General features: G+C 41.5%; 1 protein-coding gene across 3 annotated transcripts in view; it reads left to right on the top strand.

Annotated features, from left to right (window-relative positions):
• The window catches only part of Tbc1d4 (TBC1 domain family member 4), a 174617-nt gene that overhangs the window by 135531 nt on the left and 14026 nt on the right, over nucleotides 1-25060 (top strand). For 2 of the 3 annotated variants that reach the window (XM_031362940.1, XM_031362942.1), the window contains exons 9-15: nucleotides 2433-2507; nucleotides 4225-4451; nucleotides 6180-6344; nucleotides 16392-16555; nucleotides 18635-18844; nucleotides 23067-23225; nucleotides 23736-23894. In XM_031362940.1, the coding sequence (XP_031218800.1) occupies nucleotides 2433-2507; nucleotides 4225-4451; nucleotides 6180-6344; nucleotides 16392-16555; nucleotides 18635-18844; nucleotides 23067-23225; nucleotides 23736-23894 (1159 nt within the window). The remainder of the gene's footprint in view (nucleotides 1-2432; nucleotides 2508-4224; nucleotides 4452-6179; nucleotides 6345-16391; nucleotides 16556-18634; nucleotides 18845-23066; nucleotides 23226-23735; nucleotides 23895-25060) is intronic. The other variant, XM_031362941.1, reaches the window with a different exon arrangement.

The following is a 25060-nucleotide window of genomic DNA, read 5'->3' as shown; positions in this document are numbered from 1 at the left end:
AAAAAAAAAAATTCCTATTATGTTGTCATGAAGTCCCTGAATGTTGCCTGCAGGGAGGCAGTGCCTTGGACACAGAAGCTATAAAGTCACCAAGCCTTCAGACCTTTAACAAAGGGGACTGAGCAAGGATAAGGGGTGGTGAAGGAAACTTTCCAAACATCCACGTGAACTCCTAATGAAATGTAAGCGTAGAATAGGGACATTTGCAGCTATGTAAATCAAGATGAATGCCATCCCAGCCTCTTCTTTCTCAGAAAGTACCTGGTGTGTGTGTGCCACCAAAATGAGGAAGAACACCAGAAAAGAGGAAGACGGGACTCTAATGCCAGGGGCTTCAAAGGAAATTTTTAGGTTGATGTGAAGAGGCTACCAGGAAGCTCTATTGATTGAGTCCAGATGGGGCAGAAGGACAAAGGTTACAATACTGAGTTCAAAGGTGAAGACTGTCATTGTTGGATCATGGGATGTTTGACCATATGATGCTCTCTTGGGGAATCTCGTGATTGCCAAATAAGAAGTCATTAACACCTTGAGAAACGAAAAGACAAGACACAAGATGTGATTGTATGAAATTGTGGTAGCTATGTAGCTAGCCACAAACAGTCCTCAACAAAACCAGGGTAATAAAAGTAGAAAACAGAGATTTAACTGGTATAAAACAACATTAGGGGAGGAGGAAAGAGAGAGGGAGGGAAAGAGGGATGGGGGAGGGAGAGAGAGGGAAGGGGAGGGAGGAGAGTGGGAGGGAGAAGGGGAGGAAAAGGGAAGAGGGGGAGAAAGGGAGGCAGGGAGGGAGGGAGGGAGAGAGAGAGAGAGAGAGAGAGAGAGAGGGAGGGAGAAAGAGAGAGAGAGAGAGAGGGAGGGAGGGAGGGAGAGAGAGAGAGAGAGAAAGAGAGAGAATGTGTGTTAAAACAAGCAAGAATACTCATCTTCCAGATCATGTCTGAACCAGAAAGACTAAGGAATAATACTGAGTGGGATACTGGAAGCATCAGTATAAGTCAGTAGTCACCCTCATAGGGTTTACAACCTCTTTGGGGGAATCCCATGTCAGATATACTGTATGTATTTACAGATATTTACATTGTGACTCACAATTGTAATACAATCACAGTTCTGAAGTGGCAACAAAATAATTTTGTGGTTGGGGGTTACCACGATATGAGGAACTGTCTTAAAGGGCTGCAGCATTAGGAAGGCTGAGAAGCACGGGCATAAATCATCTCAAGACTTGCTTTTGTAGTTGAAAGTGTGAGAGATGAAGGTGATAGTAAAACTTTGCATTATAAGACTGGCTAACAAAATTTGAGATTTTGGACTTTGTACAGGTATTACATGGATTAAAAATTAAAATAAAATTTAATTCCTTCCATTCCCAAATTAAACTCACACATTATATATATGTGTGTGTGTGTGTATCTATCTCTCTCTATACACACACACACACACATATACTATTTATTAATATATATGAGGGCAGATTTAAAAACAGCAAATACTGTGAAATGTTGTGTATCTCTTCTTTTTACAGAGGTGCTGGTCCATACCTGCCTTGCATTTCTGGTCACTCTTTTTAGACCTTTCCATGTCTTTAATGCATCACCTCTTAAGACCTTGTGTATGATGTGCCTCTCAATCCACTTCTGTGTTTTCTTTATTTGGCTTAGGTTTTTTTGTATGTAACATGAGAGGAATAGATGGTTGTCCTGTTAGGCTACGTCATATTTCTTAGGTTGTGTTGAGATGTCTACCAAGAGCCAGTTATTAACAGTGAGCTTGACTGACATCTAAGCTTGTAAAGTGAATTGATTTATTGGCATTATGGAATAATGAATTTTAGGAGGCCTTTTGGGGAGTATGAAGGACAGATCTCTGGTTTCTGTACATGATTATGACAAAAGACTTGTTCCGGCTGGTCTTGGACTCACTCTGAAGCTCATGCTGGTTTCAAATGTGGAACTGGTAATCCTCCTGCCTCAGCCTCTCAAGGACTGTGATTCCTTCATATTCTGTTTTTGCATATTTATTGCCTTCCTGTAGTGTGAATTGCGATGTCTGTAACACATTGTGAGGAAGGAACTTGGTGTCTCAAAGTCCTGTCCACACTTGCCTTTGTCTGTGTGAGGGAGGACTTCCTGCCGCTCTCACAGATCTTGAGGATGAGAATCCTTTAAGGCTGATGATACTGGAATAACCCCCGAAGCTTGAGGCATCATTGTTGTCCAACAGCTGAGTAAGGAGCAACAGCAGTTTGGAAGAGCTGCGTGCCCTGTGCTCTGGTGGCTCTTACGACAGCTGGGCAGTTCGAATGAACCGAGGGCATTAATTAACTCAATGCTTAGATGGAGCAAAAACTATGAATCACCTTTTGTACTGTTCCTATACAAGTGCAGGCTGCAGTCGGGATGATTCTGCCTATGCTCTTCACACAGGGGGCGAACAGAATGCGAGGTCGGCTCGGAAGTGTGGACAGCTTTGAACGGTCCAACAGTCTTGCCTCAGAGAAGGTATCTAGTCACAGCTCTCGGGCTTACCAAACACTGCTGTTAGCCAAAGCCACGGTAAAGCATATGCATAATTATTTTGTGATAAGTTTTTTTTTTTATTTTTTGATAAATAAATATTGGGTACTCTATTGTTTTAAACGAGGAGACTCTGGGTATCAGCAATTTATTTTTCATCCAGCTAAGCTCCCTCCTGTTGGAACACGGCATGCCTTTCATTGGCTAACTCTGCGGTTTTGCACTACGGATAATTTGCATATAGTATTTGAGCAACTGTTGATTTAAAGTCAAACAAACTGAACCAACCAGTTACCACCCCATAGACAGACACACACACACAGCACACACAGACACACACAACGCATACACACATAGACACACACAGACACATGTACAGACACACGTAAACATACACACAGACGTAGACACACAGACACAGAAAAGGGAAACACATAGACACACCCACCCACACAAAAGGCACATACACAGACATACAATATGAACACAGACTCACACACATACAAGGCAAATGCAGACAAGACACAAACACAGACACATTCACAAGGCACATACACAGACACACAACACATAAGCACACACACACACAAGACAGACACAAGACACAAACAAACACACACACAGCACACACACAGACACACAAGACACAAACACACACACAAGGCACACACAGGCACACAAGGCACAAACACACATACAAGGCACACACACAGAAGCAGACACACACGAATACGCACATATACACACATGCATGCATATGAGCCCCCCTACTTGTTGTTATTCTTTTTCCATGTCAATTCTTTTCCTCTTTTTTGTTTTTCCTTCTATTTCAGCTGCAACATCATCGTCTGTCTCACAGACAGCCCTATTGTGGGTTTCCTGTTTCCTGTTTTCTACAATATGCAACTTGGGGGCACTATCAACCTTTGTTGTCCTAGGAAAATACTATTTTTTTTTTTTATTAAACTTTTGCTGGCACCAGAGACCCAGGTGGTAGTTGGTATGTGTCTGTTATCCACAGCCCAGCTCATCAAACCAGATGGTTTCTCTGTGGTGCCCATTTTAATAGCATACCTGACTGGATTGAAAGATTTATGTTGTCTTTTTACCGGATGGGAGAGGCATTCCAGAGGGCTCCCTTTGGTTCATTTCCTGTTTTTCGTGTCTTTTCAAAGAAATTTACCACAGGGATCATGCCACTGGACAGAAATATCCAGAGTGGAGGAAGATAATTCACGGGCTTTAATTTATTTTTCCAAAGGCATTGCGCTGAGCCCCAGGCACGAGGCGCTGAGATACTGTTTTGACATTACTGGACAAACACGCAGAGCCATAGGTCACAGACATTAGGAGATCCCTAAACGAGACTCCGCCCTCTTTGGGTCATGGCCTCTTTTCATCTCTCTGGCAACAATGGAAAGGGTAGAGTAGCCCTAGCATTTTACCACAGCCCACAGGGGAAGGAGTACCTTCTCTTCTCAGCCTTCTGGCTTTCCTGACCATCTTTTCGGATGCTCCACGACACATGCTTATCAGCAGCCGTGGGTTGTGGTGAAACAGATTGGTCTTGAGTAAAAAGAAAAACAAAACAGTTTTGTCATGAGTCAGGAAGGCGACAGGTCCCCTTTCACCGCTCAGCCCTGAGCGTCTGGTGTCTGTAGCGAGCCTGTGGCGGCAGACACCTTCCCGGTTTCTGTTGTAGGACTTTTCACCAGGGGACTCTCCTCCTGGGACACCGCCGGCCTCTCCACTGTCCTCCGCCTGGCACGCCTTCCCCGAGGAGGACTCTGACTCTCCACAGTTTCGCAGAAGGGCTCACACGTTCAGCCATCCACCTTCAAGTTCAAGGAGGAAGCTGAACTTGCAAGATGGGAAGGCCCACGGCCTACGGTCCCCTCTCCTGAGGCAGAGCTCCAGCGAGCAGTGCAGGTAGGTCCTGGCCTGTCCCTCACTATGGGACAGCCAAGTTTAATGGCATTCTGTTTGGGTCACTTTGTATTTCACGCTTTAACCAGACGTTAGGGTTCAGAAGGAGCAGAAAAGTAAGGGATGCACTCTCTCAGTTAAGGGAAGATGGGTGAGGGTAAGATCTACCCTGAGAAGTCCTGCCATTTCAAAGGGAAGCTTTCTTTCTTTTCTTTTCTTTTTTTTTTTGCCCCAGAAATAATAGAGAAAACATGGCATGCAATTGTTTTACCTAAAAAAAAAAATGCACTGGCACATATAGCCTGTCTCTTCAATGCTAACTCCAGGGAGTCAGGCAGCATCCATGTCCAGCCTAGAGCTTCGTGTCAGCCAGCAGTCTCATAACCAGGTTGAGGCAGATGTCTAAGCTCCCTTCACACAGGAAAGAACATTTGGCTGTTTTTTACTACGTAGTAAATTAAAGCTAAGTGTGAAAATTACTACACATTTTTATCATTTTATCTGAAACTATCTATGAAACATTTATATTCATGAATATATAGTTTAACAAAATTTTTTTGCTGTCAGGTATGACGGAGTAAAGGTAAAACATGGAACTTCTTCCCAGTTAGCTCGGGTTCACGGTTTGCTTCTATTTTTCCCCCCTCTTTTCTCTCCATGTCTTTCATGTGGACAGCAGGGTTGACTGCCCATGTTAGTCAGAGACTTAAATAGAACCATCTGAAAACAAAACATCATATAAAAAGCCACTTTGACTATGAAGTGTTATTAGATTTACTTTCCTGTTGTTTTTTTATCATCTTTTCCTCTCAAGATATAGCTTTCATTGCTGTTTTCTGATTGATTTGAATTCTAAAATCCAAGTAGATTTAAAAACATATAGGTTACCAAAATAAAAAAAAAATCAAAGCAGTGAATTATCTTTAGATCCTATGTGTGCGTGTGAAGGAGATTAAGCGGTTCATAAGCAAGCCAAGATTTTATAAATAATTACTCTATTGATTTTTACCTAAGATAATAAATCTCTTCACCCCAAGAGCAAACTATTGTCAAAAATAAAAGGTGTCAGTCAGTTTGAAAGATAAATGGTGTCTTTTCCAATTCTTTCCCGAGTTTCCCATAAGTCATATCTTATACATTCAAATCATTTCGATCATCGTCAGTATAAAAAGGAACCATTTTATGTTATTTAGATGCATTCTGTAAACCCCTTGTTTATTAACAGAGCCATGTGGGAGATTTAGGGCATTGGATTAACAGTGCTGCAGGTCTACATAGGAAATAACAGGAACACAATGTTGGATAAGCCAGAGATATGTGTATGGAGACTGACATCTGCCAAACATGCTATTCACCAATACGTAGAAGGGGTTTGTATCTTTAGAGTAGTTAATCTTTGTACTATTCATCATCAGTTTATCCTCAGGAAATTGTCTCCCAGTAACTATTTGTGTTTTCCTATCCTGACACTTGACGCCTCTTCTGCATGTAAACATAGGTTTTGTTCCCAAAGTGTTAAGAGATACAACGTGTGAAAGGGTGAGGCTTCAGCTTAGCCACCGAGCAGAGGACTGCATGCTCTTCTCTGTAAGTTGGGTGCAAGCTCCAGCTCACAGCCCTTCAAGGAAAGAGTGAATTAATAGCAAGAACCTGTTTGTGTGCTTTTTTCTTAGTGACGATTTCGCTGAAATGTAGATTTTAAGAGAAATCTGCTGTGTTTTCTGTACTTAGCATTCTCCCGTCAGCCCGGCGCATGTACAAGGAGAGTAACTCTTCCTCCAGCCTTCCAAGCCTGCACACATCCTTCTCTGCCCCTTCCTTCACTGCTCCCTCTTTCCTGAAAAGCTTTTACCAGAATTCAGGTAGACTGTCCCCACAGTATGAAAATGAAACCAGGTGAGACCGGTGTGCTGTCTGCCAAACGCCATTTTGCTCCGGTGATACATTGATAATGTTACTAAAAAAAAGTGGCCGGTGAATTTGCGAGTGAAACTTGTGCATCTGTGTGCTTGTTCTAACCTGCTTCTAATGTGTTGACTTCAATTCCCACTAATCTTATTAAGAAAAAATATTTAGAATGTGTACTTACAAAGCTTTTTGGTGATGTGATTATATCTTTTTAAGTTTTTGATCTGTGAAATGGCCTTCTTTGCCACCATCCCAGACTCTAAACCTCATGTTGTTGGAAACAAGACCTGGTGTCATTATGTAGTAAGAAAGCTTTTCACAGTCTTGCTTCTGTTTTGTTTTGTTTTTTAAATTTAGTCTGTGGGTATATTTTTTGGCACCACAAAGCCACTGACTAAAGCAGCTTGCTAACAGGATGGGTACAATATCTCTTTATTTGTAAGTATGTGGGATATCTCCAAGGCATTACTTTATTTTTTTTTCAATGACCAGGTTTATACATTTGAGTCTCATTGTATGCTATGCATTGGGCTCAGGAGAACGTCAGTAGGTACTCTTAGAACACGAGAGAACTCTGAACCTTGTAGCTTTTCTTTCCATTTTTTTTTTTTGCCCTAGAAAATTTACATAACATTCCTGGCATACCCTTTTTACAAAACTAGAAACAGTGGGCTTTAGAGAATGGCCTCTTTGTAAATTGAGATTATATTGGTTCTATAACATCTAAGTGGATTATTGTCAGTTTATGGAATATGATAGGATTCCTCTAAGAGGTTGCTGTTGGTTTAACAATCCCACTTTCCTGACTAGCTTCTGTGTCTAGACGAACTCATTCCTTCTTGACTACTGTCTAGCATTCTGCTGAGCACTTTGCTTTCCTGTTGGTGGACATGTGTACTGTTGCCAGTTGTCTCATGGTTGGCCAAGTCTCTTGTAGTCAAGTCGAGAATTGGGTATTGTCAGCCAGCATGTGTACCACTGACACCTTCTTGAATAGTCTTTTGTTTTCTCTTCGTGTAGATGTAAGGACTTCTGAAAGCTAGCAGATAAGTAGATAGGCCTCATTAAAGACTTAGATTGGATACATTCTATCGTTATTTCTGAGTATCCTTTGCCCATATGTGCCCACTCATTCATGTTGGGTTAGCATGATGAAGAATGTGAAATTTCCTTTTGAATTAGTACAATGTGTTCAAACAGAATTTCTGGTGGTGTAAGGCCAATAAAATAAAGAGCTTTCATTGGGGAATATTGTGGGAAAGGTCCTAAAGAAGCTTGCCATGAAATAGAATGTAGGTGAACTATGCTGTGAGTTTAGAGAACCAAGAGTTCCCACCATCAAGGTATCTCTAACACTGATCTCACACAGAAGTACAGCACTCCGTAAGTCTATCCATAGGGTTTTACATAGGTGAGGGAAACATATAGGGAGAACCCTATCTGCCTTTCTTAAGTAGGGAACAGCCTTTCCCCAAAATGACAGTGAGGCATAGTCATTAAGAAGCTGAGGGGTCGGCGGAGACTGGACATGAATCCTAGGCTATTTCAGGGGTTGGCGTTAACACACAGAGGCTACTTCTGTTGTTCAATGTGAGGTTGTTTATTTGTCTTCAGGGATTCCTGCTTTTTTGTGTTTTCTTTTTGATGCTTGTTTCCCCTAGCCCTCCATTTCTCATGTTAATGGGAGGGTACTGAAGTCAGAAGGTGGATACGCATACATGAGTTTGAGTTTGGCAAATTCCAATGTTTAGTCGCTGTGCCATTTGCAGTGTTGCCTTTGAACATGTAGAAAAGTCCTCAACGTTCAAAACGTTGAATATTATGAGTCCTTTTGGATGTTTTTTTCAATTGTGACAGATTCTAAAAATTAGAGAATAGGTTCCCCTCCCCCAACTCCTTTGATTTAATAGCACAGAGTCAGGAGGTCTGAAGTACAGTTTAGGTCTAACAAAACCATTTTCACCAGAAAGTGCACCGACTCTAAGTCCACAGCTCAGTGGGTCACCCAGGAGAGAACACCATCATGCCAACACTGACCTGTCCACACGTGGAAGGGTGCCAGAAGTGTGGTGGCACTCTCATTTCCGAGGTCATTACTACCTTCTGAGCTCACAGAGCAGAGCTGTGTTTTGCTGCTTTGGGATGCACTATGAACTCAGATGACGGAACATCATTTCTGTATCTGCCTTCTTTTGGCATTGCTTTGTGAGATTCACTCCTGGTTGTGCGTGGCCGCAATGTGTTTAGTTCTGCTGCTATGCAGTATTCTATCTGATACATCACTACCCATCCACCAGTGCTTTTATGTATGGACAGGGGTTACAGGATTTTGGTTTCTTAGAGTGCTGTTGGGACAGTTATTGTCTGTATTTTCAGTTGTACATGCACGTGTATCATTAATGGATGTCTTCAGGATAGAAGCATTGGACAAAATGCATGTTCTTAGGTTTATTCAGGTAACAAGCTGCTTAGACATAAACGTGATACTTACAGTCTTGACTAGAATATATATTTCTATTTTGAAATAATATCAGATTTACAGAAAACTACAAAATATAGGATTTCCTTTAATCCTTTATCTTGACTAGTTAATAATTTTGCTGCATTTGCTGTATACATTTACAAAACTCTCTCCATGCACAAGTGTAGATTCTTCAGTCTAGTCTATGTGTGAGTAGATTGCACCACATCCTTTGTTCTTAATACATTAGGATGGATGTCTTTCCCAAGAATGATGACATTTAAGAGAGTGCCTTTAATTTCAGTGGCTTCTGAACTCTACATCTCTCATTATCACTTTTTATAGAGAGAACATCATGTACATACAGTTACGATGATATCTCCAACTATTCATAATGACGAGGGAAGGAGGTATAGAATATCACCAGCTATAATTTTCCTGTCACTTGGGCACCTAATATCTTATTAGTTGCATAAATGAATCTCTAAATATTCCTAGTTGAGTCAGTAATAGGACGTAGCAGGATATAGGCTAATGACACTGTTACTTTTTTAGAGCAGGACCACTGTTCTGAATTATTAATTCACGTTAGGGGACTGAGCAAAAGGAACCAAGGTCTTTTGAATGTCACAGTTTGTTGGCTGATAGATTCATTTGCACAGATTTGAAATTGCAGCAGAAAAGGAATACGTGCATTTTTATGATTAATATCTTAGTTCAAATTAATTTTTGAAAAGTTAACATTATTTTTCTTGGTAGCTGAGCCATGGCTATGTCTGATGATTCATGTTTTTATAATGTATATTCACCAAATGTGGCATTTCCATTCCAGCAACAGAGTTCTGTGTTGGTGAGTTGCTTTACAAGTTTTAAGCTTATGCTTAAAAATTATTTATATTGAAGTTTGATGGTCAAAGTAAATGGTTATTTTACAGGGTGATACTCATTGCTTCTGTTCTATATTTTTTTAATGAGAAAGAATAAGATGATAAAGTATTTGTGCTATAGTTTTTATTTTATAATTCACTTGTATTCATTGACCAATCTGATTATTTACTATGGTTCACGGTTGAATTAACTTGCCTGTGATTTATTGATGGCTTATGGGATGTCTTTTTAATCATTAAGTCCTGGTTTGGGGCAATTATCTCTCGTGCTAATATCATTCCTGTTTTCCTGTTGCTAGACAGGACACGGCTTCAGAATCAAGGTGATTAACACTGCAAACATTTCCCTTTAATAACTTTTCCGATTTCCCAGGGGTTAGCCGCATCGGCTAAGGATCCAGCTCTGGTTGTCTTCTGAATGCATGCTGTCATTCCGCACACTCTGAGGGCTGTGGGAAGAGAAGTGTGCCCTGTGGTGTGATCAGGGATCCCGGAGAGCCATGCACAGTGCCATTGCAAGCTAAAGTCCTGTTTCTACTCTATTCTGCACTGAAATTCCTTTAAAGCGGAGGTCTCCAAGAAAAGGCCAATTGAAATTTCAAGTTACAACAGCGAGTCAGCTGGCAGAGAGGGATTTATGTGCATATGAGGAGGGTTTTTTGTTTTTTGTTTTTTGTTTTTTTCTGATCCCAGGAAGATAGAGAAATGAGCATCCCATGGAAGCACACCAAAGCAGGGGGATCTGGGAGAGACCCACCCAGTCTGCTTCTCCTCACCACTCTCACATTGGTTCCTGTGAAGACTTCGCTGATACTTTGCCGATGTCCCATTGGTCACAGTCAGGAAAGCACCACGTTCCTGGTTGTGGACAGGAAGCATGGTGGGAATACCATTTCCTGGAGGGTCGCTCACTTTCTCTGAAAAACATCCAGAGTGCTGCAGCCCAATGTCACTAGAAGTGTCCTCTCTCTGCCTACTTTACTTTCCCTACACCCCCTGTGTCACCAGTCTCAGTGTCCTGACAATACACGCCACATACTTGTCAAAATCTAACACCTTGATTTCTTTGTACTTGCAATACAAATATTAAAGACTGCTCTTCAGTGGACCATGCATGGAGAGAAACATCTTCAGAGAATCATTTGGCCACAGTGCTAAGATAAGAAGAGACTTTTCTGAAGAGTTATAATGGATGGCCCTTTATGGTGAGGGGCGGCGAGTATTGTAGGATGATCATTTAAAGGCCGTTTTTCCCATTTCAGAAGCCCAACAGAGAAACAAGGTTCAGTGGCAGAGAAGTTGCCTAACATGTACAAAGCTCTGAGTTTAGCTTCTAGCAATGAAATAAAAAAGAAAAAAAAAGAAGTTGTAAGTCTAATATAAGTGTTTTGCCTCAGGTCTTTTGGGTTTGAACATCATCTAGCCCCCAGTTTTATTTTACATGGCATTAGACCGAGTCTAGGAAAGGTTATATATATTTACTAGGTATGGTTTTATTTATCTTACATGGCAGGATTATGAACAAACATAGAACCTACTGAGAGATATTTTAAAACCAATGTATAAAACATTTTTTTTCACTCTTTGCATTCAGCTTGTGGAATCTAGAGTATAAAAAATCCTCATTCTTCCTGTTTTTTTTTTCCTGTGCATTGTTCCACTGACTAACCTCTCACATTTGCTTACACTGAAGATGCTGTAGTAATTTCTGCTAGAGTGGCAGAATCTGTGAAGTTTGCAAATGTGCCTTCTGTTTAGTTAGTAAAGATTTTCCATAGCATGACGGATGTTAGCCCAGGTGAAAGTCAGAACTTGCAGACTGTGAGTGCTTGAGTGCTGCTGATGCAAGTGTGAATTATCAAGCACTGTGGGCCATGTCAGGATGAACCAAAGTGTCTTCAGTTTGTTGCCTTCTGCAGGCTCCTTAGGACATTCAGGGAGGTGGGACCTTCCAGTGTCTGATAAACAGCTGCTTTTGGATTAGTGAAGTGTCAATAGTTGTCTCGACTTGTCATGCATTTAGGTGCAATAATATGATTTAGATGAAGATTCTGGCAGCGGGCAGTCATGGATTTGAACGTTATGATCCTTGGTTTTATTGGGTGTTAGGAGGTGCAGGAGGGCCAGGAGACAGTTTGCTGCTCGGCAGAACATGCTGTAAATTTGGCAAGAGGATTTATATTAGTGCAAAGTGGATCTCTCTTGCCTTAGTAGGGAAATTGTCATCAGCATACCTTCATTCCATGTGGAATGATTCTTATTAAATCTTATTGATTCTCATTAAAGCAAGCAAGTGTGTAGTAAAAATTCTGGGTTCACAGAAGCCCAGAGATGACAGTAGTTCATTAGGTCAGGATTATACCTGCTTCCCCAAGGATACATCATAAACCATCACCTTGAAGCATTAGTTACCACATTCTATACGTGTTTTATGAGTGCCGTATACAGATCCCTGGCTCTGCAGCCTCCATGGTGATCACACAGAATGGTGCATATTCTCCCTTCCCCTCTAGATGCCTTACAAGGCTCACAGGCTGTGATTCTTGATTAATTGCAGCCTAGTAGCAGGAAGTAACAAGACTGTACCAACCTGCCAATGGTAGCAAGCTCTCCATGCTGTACTGACTTCCTATTTATTTATCCTTAATTTCATAAGTTTCAGATACAGGAAGCCCTGGCATGGACTACGTTTCCTGACTAGACCCCATGAAGCACTTTACACAGCACTTGCTTATGTTACAAATCACAAAAGGAAGTGGCCTGGGGTCATATGGAAACTAAGAGAAACTATGTATATAATGTGTTTGATTATTTTAAAAAAACATACATGTAGGTAGAGTCTACCGAGTTAAGGTATTTTTACCTCATCCTTTGATTTAAATAAGCATATACGTTTTGAATCTCATGTATTGCAAAGCAAAGTAGTAAGGCATTTACGTAGGTGAATCACTTATGGTGCTTTGTTTTTGAAGAGCCCCGGAGCTGTGTAGGAGCTAATGCAGAGGTCATTAACATTGCTCTGGACTGTGGACTGCCTGGCTCTGAGTTCAGGCTGCATTCTTCGTTGTCACAGGAAATGAACAGGTTATTTAGCCTTTTCCTACCTAGGGTTTCTCACTAGCAATGGAAACATAACACCCACTCCGTGTGTCTACTGTAAGGACGAAAGCAGCCATACTTGGGATGGTTCAGAACAATGTACAGTGTGTGTTGTGTGTTCTGTCTTCCCCAGTATCACCGCTGCTGTAGTAGACACCACAAGCAGTTTAGTTTTGATAGTATGCTTGTCCTAAATCTTAAATCTAAGGAAGTTAAAGTGAAAGCTACTGTAGTTAAAGCAAGAAAGGCAAACAAGAGAAAGGTTAAAAAGACAAAGAAGTTGTCCTTTATGCCCACTACTACATTTCCCCCGCATCCCTCATTAGGATATAGGAAAGTCAGTATGCGGTGTTCCCCTGCATCCCATGTCAGGGTATAGGAAAGTCAGTATGCGGTGTTCCCCTGCATCCCACGTCAGGGTATAGGAAAGTCAGTATGCGGTGTTCCCCCGCATCCCACGTCAGGGTATAGGAAAGTCAGTATGCGGTGTTCCACACAGTCTCAGTTCCTTAAATGACCACTTTCACCGTGCATACTTCTGACCGCATGCTGGTCCAGCAGTGAGCTGCTGCTCTTGCACATGCTCACTGTCTAGTTGAGCCTTTCCCTAGGAGCTGCCTTCCAATTGCATTTCATTTCCTCTTCTGTTAGGTAAAGTAGGGTAGCCTTCACCTCATTTCAGCAACCAACTGCTTTAGCAAAGTGGAGGCTCTATGATAAAGGGTCTATATCCTACTATGTACACATCTCCTTCCCGTTTTATTAGTCTACAATTTAGGCACTGAATTTTGACGGTTAAACTCCAAATGGATGAAAAGCATGTCATCTGCCAGTTCAATCACATTATGGGGCTTGCAGTCAGATGCTGTGAAGTTTGCAAATGTGTCTTGGTGGGCTAAACACTAGGGTGCTTTTATAACAGCCAGCATAAACGTTGCCTTTGACAGACAATGAAAGTAACTCCAGCAAGGTAGCATTACAGGTTGAAGACAGGTAATATTCCATGAGTATTCAGCAGGACAGATGGAGTGTATGTGAACCAGAAATGCTGAATGGGATGCTTGAACTATGTCTCCCCCAGGTTGATATAAAGGCAAGGCTTTTCAGTGTTACAGGGAGTTTTGAACACTGGTCACCAGTGGGGCTATCACCTTATCCAGGATCTATATCGAAGGGGACCAGAGTCTATGAGATGTATGAATCAGCTACTTCCTAACATAGGACAGCCTGACACTTGGAATGTGCAAGTTAGCTCATGCCTACGTCCTTTTTCACCTTTAATTTAGTGAAGCCAGAAGCAATATTTCTAAGAAGATAAGTCCAGATTAGAAATAACTGTTCTTCAACCCACAAACCACAAGAAACTCAAGAAGAAGGAAGACCAAAATGTGAACATTTCATTCCTTCTTAAAAGGGGGAACAAAATACCCATGGAAGGAGTTGCAGAGACTAACTATGGAGCAGAGACTGAAGGAAGGACAAGCCAGCCTGATATAGCTATCCCCTGAGAGGCTCTGACAGTACCTGACTAATACAGAAGTAGAGGCTCACAGCCATCCATTGAACTGAGTATAGGGTCCCCAGTGAAGGAGTCAGAGAAAGGACCCAAGGAACTGAAAGGTTTGCAGCCCCTTAGGACAAACAACAATATGAACTAACTAGTACCCTCAGAGCTCCCAGGGACTCAAACATCAACCAAGAAGTACACATGGTGGGACTGATTGCTCTGGCAGCATGTGTATAGTAGAGGATTGCAAAGTCAGTCACCAATGGGAGAAGTCCTTGGCCCTGTGAAGGTTCTGTGCCCCAGTGTAGGGGAATGCCAGGGCCAATAAGTGGGAGAGGGTGGAGTGGCAAGCAGGGGGAGGGGGAGGCAACAGGGGTTTGTTCTTGTTTTTTTGTTTTTTATTTTTTGTTTGTTTTTTTTTTTTGGAGGGGAAACTGGGAAAGGAGAAATCATAAGACATGTAAATAAAGAAAATATCTAATAAAAAAGAAATAACTGTTCTTGAGGCTAGAGATATAATTCATTAGGCCCAGTGCTTGTCCAGCATTGATGATGATGATGATGATGAGGAGGAGGAGGAGGAGGAGGAGAAGGAGGAAGAGGAGGAGGAGGAGGCAGAAGGAGAAGGAGGAGGAAGAGGAGGAGAAGGAGAAGAAGAAGAAGAAGAAGAAGAAGAAGAAGAAGAGGAAGAGGAAGAGGAAGAGGAAGAGGAAGAGGAAGAGGAAGAAGAAGAAGAAGAAGAAGAAGAAGAAGAAGAAGAAGAAGAAGAAGAAGCAGTAACTACATTTCCTGATAACCCTAAGTGCAGATATACATAGCAAATATGAGTGAAAATACAATGAGTGGTATTGGAGTTTTCTCCTTTTATTAATTGCTCAGCACTCTGGAGCTCTGAGCACCCGAGAGCCAGTGGCTTTTCTAGCTGAGTATCGTTTCTGAGCTAAGGCTGACTTTTGTGGGTATCGCCACCTGTAAATATCGCCATGTTCATCATTCTCCCAGGACAGATTAAAGACTATGAAACATCAGAAAGTAAACTATCCTCACCATCAGCAGCAGCTCTCACCGTCGCATGCTCATCTAACTGCAAACAGAATTGGTCTCGAAAGTACCTTTGCGTCTCACTGATGTTCATTAGCACATAGCCTAGCGAATGCAGAAGTGGCCTTTTCTTTAAAAAATGAAAGTCTTAGCATAGAACAGAATTTCTAAACGTGAGTTTCACAGAGCTCCAAGGTACAGTGATGGCACATTCCTCTGTGCTCTCACCCAAAGATTAGAGATCTTAGATCAGTTCCTTTATCTAAGTTGGATTGTATCTGTCCACTGTTTCTCTGATGGGAAATCTCAGTGCACAGCAGTGTAGTAAACCAATAAGTCATGTCGTGTACAAACCTGGCTAACTGCATTTTTTTTTTGAGAGAGAGAATCTCACTGTGTAGCTCTAGTTGGCTCAGTACTTACAGAAATCCACCTGCATCTGTCTTCCTAGTGCTGGTATCAAAGGCCTGCACCAACATGCCTGGCAGGCTCATTGTTTAAAATTACTTATATGCAACTTAATGATAACATTTGGGTTCTGTTCTCCCTGTATTTGGATTATTTTTTTGCCATGGTCTGGATATTTGATAAGGTAGATACCTTAACAGTCACATAAGGTTGAAGCAATCTTGTATATACCTAGGATGAGCTGTAAACAAAGTTCTTTCTGAGCACTGGACATACTGCTTACAGTGTTTAAGACAAAAGCTCGGTTTTTTCTTCCTGAGCAGTGTACAAACTCATTACTTAAGCAGCAGTTTCTTGTAAGGGTGGATATTTCTCAGATTAGAGCCAGGGCTGGTTGCCATCTAAGGAAGGAGATGGAGTAGAAACAGCTGACTTTCTGTCACTGGGCTGTAGCCTGGATTGCAATTTTCCCAAGATATGGAGAATGGGAGGCAAGAACGCTCCTGTCTCCTCTCTCCATGTTGCCTGTGCCTTGTGCTTGCCTGCGGCAGAACTTTTGAATGGCTTGCGCCCCATCTCTCTATGAAGTGTGTGTCTTCCTTACCAGTTACACATTTGTTGACATTCTGCAGTGATGGAGAAGGGAGAAAGAGGACCTCATCTACCTGCAGCAACGAGTCCCTAAATGCTGGAGGAACCCCGGTCACTCCTCGCAGAGTCTCGTGGAGGCAGCGGATTTTCCTCCGGGTTGCGTCTCCTGTGAACAAGTCCCCTTCAGCAATGCAGCAGCAAAAAGGTCTGTATGCTACCGTTCAGGAATTCCTCCTCATGGGCATCTTAGGCTAGGGAACAGAGTGCAGACGCCTAATGTGCAGATATTTAAGAGAATACAGGGAACAATGCTAGCTCCTGTGTGCTCCTAGCAGCTTATTTAAAGTGATCAGCAGAACACGTGAGACCACATAGCTCACACGTGCTTGAATGGAGGCGTGGGTGAGTGAGATTCCTGACATGGGTGTTACGCCACAATGTTAGGAAACTGTGGTAATGCTGTGTGCTAGAGTCATACACAAAGTGACAAGAATGTCAAACAATAAAGAAAGGGGTAGATCACACTGCAATGGATAGGTCACGTAGCAACCAAAAGGGAGCATGGACAGCTTTCTGTGATCTAGTAGACCTTTTAAAAAGATCACAGCAAAACCCTAAACAAAACAGCAGGAAACAAAAAGGCGTGACAGTATAGACAGCGTATGTCTACACGAGAGCCAGAAAAGGATGTGGAGAACCAGGGAAGGAAAGAATTCAATAGTGCTTATTTGAGAGCTTGACAAATTTCCATCTGAAAATTCAGTATAGGGATGTGAACTATGATAAAGAATTTGCAATGATAGAGAAATCTAGTCCATTTGAGTACATAGGAAACACTCACACAAATCAGTTATGTATTTGGCCCAAAGATATGTTAGAAAGCTTCACACAGTTGTGATCATATGCACTTTATTTCCTTGTGACAGTGGGAAGGTGAGAGGTAGGGTTGGTGAGTGGTGGTTGGAAAGATGGAGGACCTTGGCCAGGGTATAGCTTAGTGCTACAGTACTTCCAGCACCTGCAAGATCCCCAGTTCCATCCTGGGCACTAAAGGAAAATGAAGTTGAAACATTTTATGCATATGAAAAAAATTTAGTGGAAGAATCTAGAAGGAAGATTATGATCCTTGCTCCGAATTTCAAAATCACATGGTATTTCAAGGGCTTCTTAGCCTTGACTGCATTTATCTAAAACCAAGAAATGAGAAATCAAGTGTACTGAACTGTCAGGAAGCCCAGAACACTCACCAGGACACACACAGGAGGAGCAGTAGCCTAACAGTAGAGATCAGTGAATTTATAAACAGAATCAGTGGACAGTTCTAAAGATCACATTAAATCTGCCAGGGCTTCACAGAAAAAAATTACACTCATCTTTGGGAGAAACATGTCCCACAAAAAGTTCCATACTCATGTGGAGAGACTGTTCAGGTCAGAGAATTGGGAGGGACTGAGCAAGAAGAGCATCCAGATGGGAGATGGAGACCTGGGGTGGGAAAATTAGCCTGTGATTCTAACAGGAATTAACATGCTGTTCTCAGGGAGCTAGAGTGTGTGCATTTACTCATTCATTCACTCATTAATTCACTCACTCACTCATTCATTCATTCATCCATCCATCTACTGATCTACTGATCTATCTATCTATCTATCTATCTATCTATCTATCTATCTATCTATCTATCTATCTATGGATATCAGCCATCATTGAAATGCTCAAAGAGATAGTATCATTTTGTTAATAGAAAAATATTTGGCACGTTCAGAGAACAGCTGTAGTAGAAGGAGAAACAGCTTGGGCAAGCCAGGTAAGTAGCCAGTGCCTGAATGGAATGGCTTTGGTGTCCTGCTCAGCATGGAAAGGCCCAGCGCTACTTGACTCTGGTTTTCTGTGGGACTCAACTGGTGGTCAGGGACCTTAGGAGATCACCTACACCTACTCACACAACCCTGTGTTACGTAGGCTGAGAACACGCATCGACGAATTGCAGAAGTGCCAGCCTCTGGGGAAAGGCCACTTTGTTTTGTAGCCACTTGCTCCTGTAGACCTAGGAAAGAAGAAGCGGTGACCTGGTGTTTTTGTTTAACCACAAGAGGGAAACCTGGAAGGGGAATTCAGTCTGAATTTACTCAAACCTCTAGTTTCAGTAACTCAGAGCAACCAGGAAAGCGGTGTGTGAGCACATTTGCGTGCAGTAGCTTGTGCTGAACAACGCATGCTTTGCAGGAAAGGTCCCGGTGTGGGGACCACTGAGGGATGCCTCTCACCGTCGTCTTCTCTGCAGATGGGGTAGACAGGACTGAGCTGCTGCCGTTGTCTCCTCTCTCGCCCACCATGGAGGAAGAACCTCTCGTCATATTCTTGTCTGGTGACGAGGACACAGAAAAAGTTGAAGAGAAAAAGAAATCAAAGGAGCTAAAGAGTCTGTGGAAGAAAGCTATACACCAGCAAATCCTGTTGCTTCGAATGGAGAAAGAAAACCAGAAACTGGAAGGTTAGCTATTCAAGTGGGGCTAAGGGCTCCATACCATACACACTCATTCTTGGGGGAATACATACTCTGAATATTGGTTCTCATTATTTCTATTTTTTTGTGTTAATTATGACTTGAGAAATAAGGGTTGAACAAATTTGCCTTTTTAAAAATAGAGTCGAAATATCACTAGCCCTTTGAGGAATGAAGAATGTAGATCCTTGAATTTACTAGGATGTTTTTACTAGTGTTTGCTAGAAATTTTAATGTCATTCTTCATTACTTCAGAAAAACTTTGGAACATGAAAAAAATCAAAATCTTTTCTTTTTGATTGTAGTCTGTCAACATCCAGGCATATTCATTCACTCTGAAGAGAAATATGCCCCTTTCAAGCAAATTTGTTTGTATTCTTTTCCAATTTAATTAATTTCAATTAAATATGGCCAAATCAAAGTTCCTAGGCTTTATTACAGTTTTATAAATTTCCTACTTAAAATCGTTGTCGAGTCACTAAACGTACAGTCCAGTGTTCCTAGGAGCTGCCGCGCTGTTACTGGCAATTGACTGCTAGGTTTATGTATACTAAATGCTTTAGAATGTGTTTCTCAGCCCCTTGAAAGAATGATGTGATTTTTCTAGTTTCAATAGATCATATAAAGAGATCTCAGACAGTATCCAAATCCAAAACATGTACAAATACCATTCTTTTGGGTAAATGGCTTCACGTAAAGAGCTTGTTTTTCCCTCTGTGAAATGCATGGTCAGCTTAAGTGGGACTCCTGACGTCTCAGATTTCTGGCATCTGTACAAACAGCTTTATCCGCCTCCCACTTGCATTTGTTGTGCTTTCTTCTGAAAGACACTTTTAAAAGTGTAGGTGTTGAATTCTGAATTCATTTTCTACCATAGCATCCTTGTTACTTTGCACTCAAGGCAGTGCAGTTACATATTTATTTTTCATTTGAATCCCACTTATTTAGTGTGTAAAAACATAGTTTATTTTTATTGTTATTTTCTTATCAGAACGAAAAGTGCGTAAGTTGCTAAATATCCTTAGGAAATAAGTCTTATCTGTAAAATTAAAAATCCAACTAGCTGTTCCTTATGTAGCTTTAAGAGGTTGTGTGACCCATGGCATGCCCTCTGGAGGTTTCAAAGACTTTGGTCAGACTCTGAAATTCATACTGTTAGCAACTGGTTTTATCTTGACTATCCTGAACATAAAGATGTTTTAGAATCATTGGCTATTTGAATGGCCAATGGCCTTACAGGATGCTTAGCTCAGTCTTCATTCTACAGACGGGTTAGTGGTTGGTGGAGGGACACTAAGGACTTCAATATGTTGGCATGTAAGTGGAACAAATTCTAGAATACAGGGCTACCCATGCTAACTCTCACGCTCTTTCTAAGTATGCCGCAATAGTTCTCAACTGTATGTGTTAGCATGAGAAGGTGGAGTAGTTCAAGATAAATGATGACATGTCCATTTAGAGGCTAGCTACACTATATAATTGTGCAGGGAAAGGCCAGAGATGACGCTAGTAACTTTCTCAGAAGGCTTTCTCAGCTCCATCCTTGCTTTGGAGCTTAAGCGAAAAGGATAAAATTCTAGTCTGATGGCAGTCATTTCCCCAAAGTCTCCTCATAGTTAAACAGTTGAGAAAGGATAGAGTTTAATGTTCTCACCATTTCGTCCTCAGGGCCTGGTGGCTAGCATAGAACAGGTTTTTAAGAGGATTTGGAATGCACAGTGACAGAGAAGGCTGTAGGAAAAATAGCTAAGGAAATATGTTTAGTTCCCTATGAAGCACACTGTTAGAAATGATGTAGCTGGGTTGTGCTTATGAGCTTTAGAGGACCTCTGTCTTTGAAAGAATTGGGTTATGCCAGACCCCCCCCCCCCCCCCCCCCCCACACACACACATACACCAGCAAGTACTAAGAAGCAAAGCCAAACTGTACCCGGGAGCCCCCTAGTGGACTCCAGGGGGGATATTTTCATAGTTGACTTTTGCGTATGTCCAGACTTTTACATAGGAATCTTTACTGCCCTCCTTGAAGAATAAGTCTGTTTTAAGGTATTTTACTTTTGGGGAATGGTTTCAGCTGGGTTAAGTAAAGAGTAACATTCACCCTGCTACTGTTTTTGTGCTGTCGAGGACTTTGGATGCTTGACAAAGATTTGTGTTGCAGAAGGTAAGCTGGTCAGTTTTGAGTCTGGAGCTGGAGGGAGTGGCGATACTCAGGTTTCCATGAGGGGAGCATGAGAGGGAGGAACTCCCCTGTGCCCGAGTCTTCTCCTCTGGACTCAGTTATTCACCAGGAAGATGGGTCAAGGCAGTGGGCACTTTTGTGGCCATTTCCTTTAAGGAGTCTGGGCTTGAGTTTTCTTTTCTTGTTTTGTTTTTTTTTTTTGTTGTTGTTTTTGTTTTTTTTTCGAGACAGGATTTCTCTGTGTAGCCCTGGCTGTCCTGGAACTCACTCTGTAGACCAGGCTGGCCTTGAACTCAGAAATCCTCCTGCCTCTGCCTCCCAAGCGCTGGGAAGGGCTTGAGTTTTCAGTTACCAACTAAGAGAGAATTCTGTATCATTTAAAATGTGTAATGAATGTTGACTTTTATAAAATGAATTTTAAGGTTAGTAAGAATAGAGGCTTGGGTTCATAGCTCAGTATAGAACATGTGCTTAGTCTGCACAAGGCCTGTGCTTAATCCCCAGGATGCCAAACAAACAAAACGTTATTAAAAATGAATATAAGATCACATAGACTAGTTTTTTTTTTTAAGATTTATTTATTATTATAAATGAGTACACTGTAGCAATCTTCAGATGCACCAGAAGAGGGCATCAGATCTCATTATGTGAGCCACCATGTGGTTGCTGGGATTATGAACTCATGACCTTTGGAAGAGCAGACGTTGCTCTTATCTGCTGAGCCATCTCACCAGCCCCACATAGCCTAGTGTTAAGGAGAGTGTGAATAACTTTACAGATAGTAATGGGGATGCATGAGACTCTCATAGTAAAATAGTGTTCAGATTAAGGTTAATGCATGAGATGTTGCCTCCATATATTTCATATAGGATATATATCCTGTATAAAGATATAATAAATAAAGATGTTTTATATGTTATTTTATGTACTATATATTATAGAAATAGATTTTATTTATATAATGTATTAATAATGAATATATAATATATAAATATCCTACATCTATCCCATTTAAGCTATTAGTGCTTTAATGGATTTTTAAAATATATTTTATTTTATGTATATGAATGTTTTGCCTGCATGTGCGCCTGTGCTTTTGAAGGCCAGGAAAGAATGTTGGGCACCCTGGAACTGGAGTTACAGATGTTTGTGAGTCAGTGTGTAGGTGCTGGAAGTTGAATCCGGGTCCTCTGGAAGAGCAGCAGCCACTGAGCCACCTCTCTAGCCTCCTTTAATGATGTTCAAGGTGATAGAAGCTTTGGAGCCCTTCATATCTGGCCAGAAGCTGAAATTTATAGCATAGCTACCATTTATCATTTATTTATTTATTTATTCATTTATTTATTTATTCTCTATCTATCTATCTCTCTATCTCTCTATCTGTTTGTGTGTGTGTCTGTGAACCTATGCTGTGTGCATGACTATGGAGTCAGACCATAGAATGACAACTTTTGAAAAGCTGATTCTCTTCTTCCACCTTGTAGGTCCCTGAATCAAATTCAGGCTTGGTGGCAACTGCCTTGACACATAAAGCCATCTCTTTAACCCCAGTTTGTATCTTATACTTAGCAAAATTACTAAGTATAAGATAGAAAAGAGTTCTTAGTTATTGTATTTTTCTCATAGAAATGACTGAACATTTGAAAACCTCCTATATTTTCCTCAAAAAGATTTCATAAGTTTTTTTTATGCATATGGGTATTTTGCCTGCATATCTGTCTGTGCATCCCCTGCATGCAGTTTCCATATAGGGTAGAATAGGGCAGCTGATTCTCTGAAGCTGGAATCACGGAGTCTCTTAGCTAGCATGTAGGTGCTGGTCTTCGGGTCCAGATCCTCGGTCCTCCTAACTGTTAGCCGTGTCTGCAACCCCCTCTGCTCACAAGTTTACATTTGTTCCCCCAGAGTAAATGGCAGTGGCTGACTTCTAAAAGTAACCCGGTATGGCTTAATAATGCATACAACATTTATAATGCTGGATTTTAACGACAGGTTGGTCTCGATTGCTGTTCTCTTTTTCTTTTTAAGCAAGAAGAGATGAACTCCAGTCTAGAAAAGTTAAGCTAGACTATGAAGAAGTTGGTACATGTCAGAAGGAAGTCTTAATAGCATGGGACAAGAAGTTGTTAAATTGCAGAACTAAAATCAGATGCGACATGGAAGACATCCATGCATCCCTTAAAGAAGGTGCTCACCATTTTCGTAAGCTTTTATTTAAGGAATAAGCTGTGGAGAGGTTTCTGATTCGTGAAGTGAAAATATAACATTGTTTTGTAAGTTGTTTGTAAAGAAGGTAAAGTACAAATGCTGTGTAGATGGGTCGGTCTGTTTCTACCTATAGCTTGCTAATAGACAGATAGAAATCAATGATGCTGTCCCCCGTGAAGGCTGCAGAGTTTGTTCGGTTACTCCCTCATACTTACTGCCATTTGTCTGATGCGTGGTGTTCTTGCCTACCGTGGGTGCGATGCATGCCTCGGTACTGCCATCATTTGATCAGAAATATCCATTTACATCTAATAACGGCAAAGGGACTATAGAGGAGAAGTTGTTAACATACGCTCCTGTTAGTACACTGGAGACCTTGAGCTGTGGGTGACAGACAGCAGGAGAGCTGTGGTGCTCATTGTGATGTGGCTCATCTACTGAGACTTTAATGGCTTTATTCCTAATGACTTTGCAATTCTTGGATTGTAGGGGTCCCTAAAAGTCGGCGAGGGGAAATTTGGCAATTTTTAGCACTACAATACCGCCTGAGACACAGATTGCCCAACAAACACCAGCCTCCAGACACCTCCTATAAGGAACTTTTGAAGCAGCTCACTGCTCAGCAGCATGCCATCCTTGTGGATCTGGGTATGTCTGTCAAATGGGTAATCATTTACAAAAGCAAAGAGCATCTTAGTGTTGGTTGGTCTGTTGGTTGGTTGGCATTGATGAAGAGGGTATGTTGGCATCAGCTGAGTTGCAGACTGAGTTGTCTGGGTAAGTTGGCCTTATATTCCGATGGAAGAACCATGAGTGGAATCCATGGAGTGCTTAAGCTGTAGAAAGGGCTACTGCATCCACCCCTGCAGGTTGGGTAACAGTTTAGCTGTGTTAATGCTGTGTGGGTGGATGGATGGATACGTCTAATCTCTGGAGGAATTTCCAGTGATAGCTTCATACAGCAGTCTTTTAAATACTGAATTTCGTCTGCAAAGTAAAAATTAGCATGATTTAATTTGATTTTAATGTTTGAGATAAGGTATTGGCCAGTCTCCAATTCACTATGTAGTCAAGAGTTACCTTGAACTGAATTTTCCCAGCTCCCCGGTTCTGCAATTCTAGATTTCTACCACTCTGCCTGGTGTAGATGATGCTGGAGATGGAAGCGAGCCTTTGTGCATGTGAAGAAATGCTAACTGAAATACATCCTTGGCCCCCAAGCAGCACACTTTTAAAAATCACTTTTTCTTCTAAAGCACACTATCACATTCATTTTACTATTCTAATGTATCTGAATATTTCATATTACTATTTATCTGTACTCCCGAAAGCTAATAGATATCAGGTATCCAGATATATTATTTGAGTCCTTGAAGGGTAAATGGGAGTACTTTATATTTGGGGTCAGTTTATACTAGGACTATAAAAAAATTACTGGCTAAAAACTAGTTTTTACCTGTTTCTTTCTTTGTGAAACAACTTTTCTTGGAGGAGGGCTTAGCTCAATTAATACACGTTGACCCCAATAGAATTAAAATGTTAATGTGCTAGAGAGACTGGACACTGGAGTCCTTGTCCTGATTGTCCCTCTGACTGGGGTTGTCAGCAGGCTACTTTGCTGGTGAGTCTATTACTCTGTTAACTGAGGACTAGAGTTGGCCCCCTGCAGAGCTTTGGGACTGTGTTGGTCACTGGGTGATGAGACCCAAGACTGAGGGGTTGCAGCTGGGATCAGTCTAGTCCCTGACAGCAGGGAAATGGTGAGGCTACAGGGAAAAAACTCAAGACAAAATGGAGCCAGAATCAAGTCCCTA

Source organism: Mastomys coucha, unplaced genomic scaffold (genome assembly GCF_008632895.1).
Source record: "Mastomys coucha isolate ucsf_1 unplaced genomic scaffold, UCSF_Mcou_1 pScaffold9, whole genome shotgun sequence".
Classification (NCBI taxonomy): Eukaryota; Metazoa; Chordata; class Mammalia; order Rodentia; family Muridae; genus Mastomys; species Mastomys coucha.
The sequence above is the reverse complement of the archived record's forward strand: the minus strand, read 5'-3'. Positions and strand labels throughout refer to the sequence as shown.